Below are 10,321 nucleotides of genomic sequence, written 5' to 3' on the forward strand. Positions count from 1 at the left end.
GTCGTATAAAATTTTTTAGGGGACTTATTCGATTGTAAATCAGAATTTATAGTGCCCCTCTCAAGAGTCAACAATGATTGGTGGGCTACTAGCCCCCTCCCCTCAAGGCCTTTTTTCTCCAAATGCACCCAATCAAAATTTTGATATAGCTATTTTGTTCAAAATAGTTTAATGATCAAATAACAAAACTCCGGGGTCGACACAACCCTCAGAGCCCGGGGGTATGTGTGTAGCTTTACCCAAGGGCATGTAAGGTTTTATGTTAAGAGTGGTCGTATAAACTTCAGAGATGGTTCGTTTGATTTGAAATTGAAAGTTCTACTTACCTTTTTAAGAGTCATCAAAAGTGATTGGAGGATATCTACCCCCCCCCCTCTCACGCCTTTTCCTCCAAATACATCCGACAAAAATTTTGATGTAGCCATTTTGTTCAAAATTTTCTAAAATTCAAATTAGTGTAAATTAGGGGTTGAGAAATCCTCCATAGCAACCGGGGCAAGAATTGTAACTTATGTAAGTTGTAAGTTCTTAAAAATCGAAATTGATCAAAAAATGACAAGCCCCCCCCCCTTATGCCTTTTGTTTCTAAGCGTATCATACCAAAATTTTGAAATAGCCATTTTGTTCTAAATAGTTCAAATACCAAATTATTATGCTTCTGGGGTTAACACCCCACCCGGCCCCAGGGAAATGGCTCTGAGTAACAGAACTTAATTATTCTTACTTTGATACTTTGTTTACTTTGATGCTTGGATTTATTGATTTACATGGCAACTTCGATTTACGGTGCGAGGGCTGTAAGTTGTGCAAGTTGCTTATTGTTATTTTGATATTTTGTTTACTTTGATATTATTACTTTGATACTAGTTTTGATAGTTTGATGAAAGTTCGATGTTAAAAAAAAAAACTTATTTTGAAATTTGAAAACTTGAAACTTTTTGCAATCGAAAAACGAACAAAAATTAGTTTAAAAAAACTTTCCGAATTTGTTTTTCTCCTATTTTTTTCCGAACGAACTGGGGTTATGTACTTCTACTGAATGTGGTCTTCACATCAATCAAGAGTGTGGTTCCTTAACCATACTCTTAATAATCATACTCTTAATTAAGAGCTTAAGTTGAATATGCAAATCAAGCTTGAAACGAACAAAAATATTTTGCTGTTGAGGCATAAATAGTTTTGCTATTGAGGCTTAAAATCAAATTTTGTACTTATTACCACATTGAAAATAAACATAAAAATTATAGTAAAATTACATTTTGAACTGATGAGCTTTAAGCAATTCATGTTATTATATATAAAATATTTAGTTTAATTTTATTAGTTCTTTCCAACTGTTCGAGACAAATATAGCTTCACTACAAACAAGAGTTTGGATACTGCCCCCTTCTCTAACTGTAAAAGTCCAAAGCCTACTACGTCATTGGTGCTTCCCTGAAAACGAATTATATTGCAAATATTTTCTTTTCCAGTTATTGCAGCATTAAAAATGAGAATAGAAATACAGTGAAATAAAATCTTGAACTGATGATCTTCCAATAATTAATAACAATATATATCAAATATTCATTTTGAAGAATATTTGTACTTTCCAAGACTGTTCAAGACACGTATAGTTTTCAGTAAAACGCCAATGACGCAGTAGGCTTTAGACTTTTACAGTGAAAGAAGGGGGCAAAACCCAAGCTCTTCGTTGCAGAGATTTTCGTTCGTTTAAAGCTGGATTTGCATATTCAATTTCTGTTTCATTCGTTTTAAGATTTATTTACTCATTTATATTAGTAACTATTGTTTGTTTGTTTGCTATGATTGTTTACTTAATATCTGTTCGTTTTGGGTTTCATTTATGCCTCAATAGCAAAATATTCTTGTTTGTTTTAGCTTGATTTGCATATTCAACTTAAGCTTTATTCGTTTTGAGATTTATTGATTCATTTATATTAGTTTTGCTATGATTGTTTGTTTTATTTCTGTTCGTTTCGGGTTTCATATATTCTTTAATAGTAATTTCTGTTTTTTTTTTGTTTGAGTTATTGTAGGTTTCTATTTCCTCTGATCTTTAGTTTCATATGGTAATTACTTTTCTTTAGAAAACTTCTTTTTTGGGAAGTTTTTTTTTTAATTAATTGGAGAAAAAGACGCTTATTTGGTAGCAAAAATTTTGAATGAAACAAAATTTTCTGGAAACAATTTTTTTTCAGGCTTAAATAAAAAATGTTCATTTACTTTTCGACCAAGATTCAATTCCAAGAACACAGGTAACACACATGAATTAAGAGGTTTAACTTCAAAATGAAATAGATGGCCTTTATTGTCCTGTCAAGCGTAAGGACTTATTTTAGTGTATCGAAACAAAGTCGTTTACATATTGACAATTTTAATCATAGTTAAAACAAAAATCTAGGACAGCAAAATTTAAATTATTATCTTTTTTTTCCGATTCGGAACCACCCTTCCTCATAAATGATGATTTAATAATAACTGTTTTTGTAAAGGTCATTTGCAGGACTGTAGACTATCTAGAGATAGGGGTAAAGGAACGTGGTGTGGGTGGAGGTCTTTTGAGGGCTACTCCTTATCATTTGAGCAGTTCCACGGAAAGACATCTTCCACGCGAAGTAGTTTAAACCCTCATCTAGTATGAAACTTCGCGTAAAAGTCTCGATTCTTGTTTGATTAATTCGATTATGGCGCTTTAATCGGGGGTCTAACTCTGGTGCTTGTATCTCTTTAGGAGGAATCACTATAAATATTTAGGCTGGATTCAGGAAAATTTCTAGAAAATTATGCAGTATTATGTACATTTAAAGTTGTGTTCCTTCAAACTTTTGCAGCCTATTCTAAATGGAAGAGGGGGGGGGGGTAGTTACTATTATTAGATACAAATGGTTGTAGACCAAGAATTGGCTGAAAACTCCCTAAAATAAACAGATAATAAAGGGGAAAAGATACAGAAAAATAAAAAGAGCACACAGTAAAATGAAGCAAGATTCGTGGTTAACTTGATCCAGGGACACTTAGAATATGAGGATTTTTCAAAGAATTTTCTACAGTATACAACCCCTCTCACCAGTCTGGGATAATAAAGTTCATTTATATTTTTCTGTTATATTTTGACTATATTTTGCCTACACTCATTATCTCTCAGTAAAGGCATTTTTTTTTGGCAGGAAGAGGCTGGCCAGTTATTTTTGGTCTAGGTTTCGGCGCTGGATTCTCATATGGAAATTGTCAACAACTGTTCCAAGACCCTTACAAAGTTCACGTTACGCGTATAAGGGTAAGCTTTTTTTCCTTCATTAAACTCATACCTATTCTTAAGTCAAGCTATCAAAAACTACATGATAAGAAGGTTCTAGCTTCACTTACACTAACTGAAATTTATTCTTCAGTAGTTCTAGACATGTTCAAAGTATGGTAGGCTTAAAGCAATTGATTTTTGTTATTCCATCAATTGAAAAGAGAAAGGGGTAGGGAAAAAAGTTAATCTTAAATGTTCAAAATTATAAATGGCTTATTATTGCTAATGATTTTGATTTTTTTTTTTTTTGTATGTAGTTGGTATTAAAAGATATTTCTTTAAATAAAAAAAATTGAACATTCTTATCCTACTTGAGCGAAGTTCGGTGGCAATTAGGGCCATTGTAAAAAGGTCTCCTTTTTGAAAAAGAGCCTCTCGGAAATATGATTTATTTTTCTCGTCTTTACGATGTATTTCAGTATATAGGAATCAGTTAACTCTAATCATTGTTGATATTGAACTTTAAAATTTAGACAGAAGTAGGATTTATGACAAGAATATTTTTAATGATAGATTTAAAATATAATTAAATCACATATTCACAACTCACTCCCAATGTCAACAAAGGTGGACTTTAAAATAAAGGAAAAATTGATCACTGGTTACAAGACCTCATGGAAATTCGCAGCAATAGTTATGTGTGGGTTACAGTTGCATAGCAACACATGCGGCCGTACTTACTTTGGAAAAACTTTTATGCCCCTTTTGTACTTTTCCCATCGAGTTAAACAACTTAAGTAATAAGTTTTATGTGAGTGAGTTGGCGATAAATGGAAGTACCGAAGCCTACTTTTCACATCTCAGTATCCACAAACTTTATTTTTTGATCTCCCTGGCCTATTTCCTTTAAGAAAAGGAAACTTTAAGAAAGAAATCATTTTTTTTCACAGGGTGGCTGTATCGAAGCTGTAGTGACGTCCTGACATCAAGAAAAGGCTCAAGTTAGAAGACAAGCGACAATGAGGAGTCATATATAGAAGCCTGCCGCATGCCGAGTGCCGGGGCCGGTGGCGAAGCCACTGGACTCCTGGTACTGTTTATATATATATCTATATATATATATATATATATATATATATATATATATATATATATCGGCTCTATATATTTTCGGAAAAATTGGCACCCTGAAATATTCTCGCCTGAAAAACAATCTAGATAGGTTAGAAATTTGAAAAAACCCGTTAAGAACCTTAATTTTAGAGAAAAAATTATGTGAGTGATGTCATTTTTATAGACATCAGTATTGCAATGACGTTGTCACACTTGTCACACTTATGTGGAAAAATTGAAGATTTTCTTTTATGGAGAAGTTTATTTTAAACTGCTTAAATAGCGAAAAACTGATAATTGCAAAAATATTTGCATATATTTTGACAAGGGGTTACAACAATTCAAAAACCTTAAAAAAGAAAACCGAAAGTTTCAAGCTTAGTACATATCTCTGTTAGAAATTGGGAAGCTTTAATAATCAAATATTTTTTAAAAGATACAGTATGAAATGACATTAAATTGCGTAAAAGCAAAAACTGGTAATTGCCAAAATATTTGTATATATTTTAACAAGGGATTACACCCATTCAAAAACCTTAAAAAGACAACCAAAAGTTTGAAGCTTAGTAGATATCGTTGTTGGAAATCGGACTTGCTTTAATAATCAAACATCTTCGAAAAGACTTCAATATGAAAATACAGCAAATTGCCTCAAATTGTCTGCGGTTTGAAGACAAGCAACAATGGGAATTCATATATAGAAGCGTGCCGAGTGCCGAGGCCCGACGGCGAAGCCACCCGTTATTATATATATATATATATATATATATATATATATATATATATATATATATATATATATATATATATATATATATATATATATATATATATATATCATATATGTATATATTAAAGCAAGATTGCATGAAAATAGGGCCTCGGCCACGTCATGAATGGGCGTGTTTTTTTTAAAGCTTGATTAACTAGCACATATCCTGCTGAAACCTTTCCCCCAAAATCCATTTTTTTTTTAATAACTAGGCAAGTTGAATACCCAATTCTAAGAATGATTTAGAATTTTAGCTGATTGTACATAAAAAGTGACAAACAAAATGTATCCTCTTCTAAACGAGTGTTTCTCAATATGAGAGGTGTGTTCGTGTCTAGTGCAGAATAGGGCTTTACGTTTTTATAATTTGGGGTGCTCATTTTGTTTCATTTTTCTTTTAGGGCCCTGCAATCAGTGCACCTATTGAAAAACCCAAAGATTCGGACGTTGTAATAGCGGAAGAAACAGTTGCAGCTCCATCGAGCTGAAGAATTTTTAAAAACTTCTTATGTACATAAGCAATAGTTGTTTCAAATCCATTCAAATCTTTCTAAGCTGTTTTATGTTCAACATGAAAGATTAAATCATAATTTAATGAACTTGAGAGTTCCAACTTATTCTTGGATACAATGCTATCCTGATCAGGCAAGTATACAGGTTTTTTAGGATAGGGTAGGGCTCAAAACGTAGGAAAAAGACGAAATAACCGGTATTAGAAATCTTGAAAACTATGGGAGAATTCTCCAAATTTCGATATTTTCACTTGAGTTGAGGGGGACGGAGTCAGGTACGTCACCAAAGGCCTTTCTCTTCTTTTGTGCCTAGCACAGCCAAAGGTACTTGAAATTTAAATAGCTCTTACTAAAGCTATACTCTGCATCTAATAGTTTTGTTGAAACGAAAACTACTTTCAAACAGTCATAAGTACTTACCTATTTCATTCCTGAGAGTGCATAACTTCACTATACTCCCCTTCCCCTTCTAATGGATAAATATAGAGCCCACTATATGTACTTGCATTATATTATATAATTAATGTATTTCAGTTACCATAGGCTAGAGTTCGTGTACTATAAAAGGTCTGAAAACTTTGTGAAAGCATTGTTAACTTAAACCTGGATGGTTGATGAGGATATATAGAGCCCACTATATGAACGTGCATTATATTATATAACTAATATATTTCAGTTACTATGGGCTAGAGTTCGTGTATTATAAAAGCTCTGAAAGCTTTCTGAAAGCATTGTTAACTTAAACCTTGACGGTTGTAGAGGACCAATCCTACATATTTGACATAAGACTTTTCTGTTCTCCCCCAACATACCTTAGGTTATTTCAACTTGTTTTCTCACGTTTTTGGTCTCTTCCATCCTCCTTTAGTCCTATCCGACATTTTTCTCTCCTCAAACTTCTATTACGCTATTCAAATGCTCACTCGAACCTTACGCTATTGAAACTTTGTTGAAGCTACTGCTACAACCACGATGATATTTTTTTTAATGGCGTACCAGCTTGCTGATTGGTTGAGTAAGCCTTATGAAAGTATTGTAACCTTGATGATTGAATAGAATGTTACACAAAGAAAAAAGCCTTCTTCTTTTTCTGAGCAGGCATTAGTAAAAAACCGTGAACGACATAATCAAACGACCAGTGAAAATACATCCTTGATTTAGGTCTATTAAATAAAACAACAGCCCATAGTAACCAAAAGTTGAAAACGCGTGTTGAAAAAAACTGCCTTATGAGAAAGAATTGCAATCTGACAGTCATTCAGGAATGGTAACTATTTTTCCTGGTCACCTTGAAAATAATAGTTTATTACAAAAAGGGAACTGCGGTGATTTTCAAAAAACAAACAAACTTAATGTCCCTTCAAATTGATGTCTGATCAAAACGGAAACTGCATCACTTCATCATTGCGGAAACTGCATCAGCATTGTCAAAAACCATACACAAGAGAATTACAATCCCCTACTTGACAAACAAGGAAAATCACTTTTTGGTATTTGTAGCTCTGATATGTCTCCCATCATTTTATTTATTTTTTTACCAGAACTAGCGGGTTCAGAACATCGAACATCATAAAGAGATGTTTAATGACTCTTTTTAAAAGAAATTTCTACATCTAGTCGCTTTTATAAGTAAGAAAAACTATTCGTAAAGCAAAATCAATTTTTTAACAAGCAACTGTGCTTTCATATACAAGATCGTGGTTACAGCGATACCTTCACCATAGTAAAAGACGAAGGCGGCCAATTCTTGTTTTTAATTATTGTTCAAAAAATTGGGGAGATGATTAATGGCCCATTTAAAAGAAAATCGCTATATATAGTGCCTGCTCAACCCCTCGCTCTTTACGCTAACGTTTTTTATTGTTTGAAAATAGCAGAGTCGTGAGAAAGAGTCAAACTTTAGCGTAAAGAGCGAGGCATTGAGGAGGGGACAACCCCTTTCATATACGGAATAATTTTTGTTTGTTTTAAGTTTTAATGTTGCTCCTTACTTTCAGTTGAATTTTTTTTTTTAATACTATAAGAGTTACAAGTCTGTAAAGGAATTCATCTTCACTCTTTATTTAACTAAGTTAATCCACTTGATTTTTCATGGAATGATTTTCCAGAATTATTACGAATCCCAAGAGACTATGAATCCTATAAAAAATACGATTCTGCTGAAGGAAAATAAAGTCCTTATTCCCTGTGTAGAAGAAAATAAGGACTGTTGAGTAAGTATATGTTCAGGGGAATGATTTCGCTCATTTCACTGAAGATAATTTTTACCACGTTTTACTTACCTTATTAAGTCTGTCTTCCGTCAAAAGTTGAGATTCTTATTTTGACCCCTTCCTGTAATCTGATTTCGCCCAAAAGTTTTATACAGCTTTGACCTAGCATTTAAATATTCTGACACATTTGAATCTCAAAAATACTTTATTATTTCCCTGAAAACATTGACATGCTTCCGATTCTTGCAACCATGGTAAAGTGTTGCAGCCATAATTTATGCCCTAGTGAAGCGAAACTAGCTTCATAAACACACACATGTGTGTCCCAAAAACAATTCGGAAATGTGTAGATTTGGCTTTCCTCGAAAAGTTAGTTTACAGAATCAAATAATATCCTTAACTTCCGAGGAGTTTATTGCTAATTGCGGACGAATTGTCATACTTAAAAGAAGAGTTTCCGAAATAATGGTCAAAGATTACAATCGTTCAGTATATGCCAAGATATATATATATATATATATATATATATATATATATATATATATATATATATATATATATATATATATATATATATATATATTCAGCCATGTGGAACCAGTTCGGTAATTGCACGATGTATAAGAGTTCCATTCTTTGTGGTGTATAGTGATCCCGTGAACTGTTGATTCAGTCTTCTACTTCAATATTTACCATATCGCTCAGAAAGTGAACTAATTGATGAATACAACAATGTTCATGAAACGTTCCTTGCATGTGATCAAAATTTGAAGAAAACCAGTATATACATGGAAACTCTCAGAGAAAGAGATCGTCTCAATTGGAGAATGCATTTGTTCAAGCACATGCAACGTCCTAACTCCTAATAAATTTGTTGAAGGGGATGCAGAGGATGAGTTCCAAGATGATGAAATGACCGAAGAACAATTCAAGCAGTCCAAGCAGCTATGAATATGAAGCAAAAAGAACTGTTTGTTTCAGTTACGCAAAGCATCCAGGAGCAATTGAATGGCAGTACCCGACGTATTCGATTATTTATTAGGGGGCGAAGCTGGAGTTGGAAAAATTTTGATGTTCATAAAAATCAGGTTGACCGTTGCTTTGGTAAAAAAGGATTGAAGGTTGGAACTTTAACTCGTGTAGCTGCAGGACTAGTCGGTGAATCTACATTACATAGTCTTCTAAAATTGCCTGTTCAAAAGGATGGCTTTATAAATCATAATATGCCAAATTTAAATGGAAACTAATTAAAAATGATGAGAACAATGGAAGGATACTGAATATATCTTCATTAATGAAATAAATATGGTTTAATACGAAATGCTATGTATGATTGATTCGGGTTTGCGACAGCTGAAAAAGGAAGAATACAAATCGTTTGGTGGCCTCAATATAATGGTTTTTGGAGACCTAATGCAAGTTCCTCCGATAAGGGGATCTCAGGTGTTTCAATAGCCTTTAAAATTTCTTCCAGCAACACATTTCTAGAAACTTCGCTTTAGTTGAGCCGATGGAGAATATGCCACAACAAGGAGACAGAACATTTTTGATTTGCTAAATGCTTTGCAGATTGGTTAATTTAACTCTAAAATTTTGTAACTTTAATGTCCGAACTGCTAGATAATCCAACCGGTGCATTTGCAAATGACAAGGCATTGCGAATTTTTTCATTAAGACCTCAGGTGGACACTCACAATCAGGCTGTTCCTTAGCGCTTTCAAGAAGGAGTTCAAGTGTTTACAGATTGCGCTCAAAAGACTTAATAATTAAAATAATTTGGCCTCATTTTCGACAAGATCAGACATATGATACAGATATCCCATCTGGTAAAGTTGATTTTGGTTCAGCTGGAATACATGTAATTGAACGACGGGCAGTTCAATTTCCAGCAAAATTTAACTATGGTACAATAGAAGGAAGAATACTGCCATAATATTTTGCTGGGCACGTACAACACGCAAGCTGCAAGGAGAGACTGTAGAAGAAGCAGCTGTGAATCTTCGAAGCTCACGTTTTACGCCCGGCCAAGCTTACGTTTTTCTAAGTAGAGTTAGATCGCTGGAATGACTTCAAATAGACGAGTTAGATTGCAGTAAACTTACTGAAAAGAAGCCATGCAATGTAGATACTGTTCGGGAAATGGAACGTATGCAAAACTATCGACCACCAGATGACGAAAATGTAGCATCATAGAAATTCTTATGAACTTCCGATTTAGTATTCTAACCAGATATTTATTTGTTCCTCACTTTCAATTTCGACTCGTTCTAATTGTCGTTGTCGCAAGAAATCTAACCGTATGTTTCTTAGTTCTTCATGGTCTAGGCTATTCATTTGTCCAATAGGTATTATGAAATTGCTGAGAACGCCTTTTTCAAAAAGAACCATTACACTTGGTATTTTATACTTAGCTATGTTTCTTGTGTAATTTTGCCTGCACTACAGACACTAAAAACGATACAACCACTAC

General features: G+C 33.5%; 1 protein-coding gene across 1 annotated transcript in view; it reads left to right on the forward strand.

Annotated features, from left to right (window-relative positions):
• LOC136030142 (MICOS complex subunit MIC10-like) overlaps positions 1–5,725 on the forward strand; it is a 44,242-nt gene extending 38,517 nt beyond the window's left edge. The window contains exons 3-4 of the mRNA XM_065708841.1: positions 3,171–3,280; positions 5,528–5,725. Of these exons, the coding sequence (XP_065564913.1) occupies positions 3,171–3,280; positions 5,528–5,614 (197 nt within the window). The 3' untranslated portion in view covers positions 5,615–5,725. The remainder of the gene's footprint in view (positions 1–3,170; positions 3,281–5,527) is intronic.
• The last annotated feature ends 4,596 nt before the right edge of the window (positions 5,726–10,321 follow it).

Source organism: Artemia franciscana, chromosome 8, assembly GCF_032884065.1.
Source record: "Artemia franciscana chromosome 8, ASM3288406v1, whole genome shotgun sequence".
NCBI lineage: Eukaryota > Metazoa > Arthropoda > Branchiopoda > Anostraca > Artemiidae > Artemia > Artemia franciscana.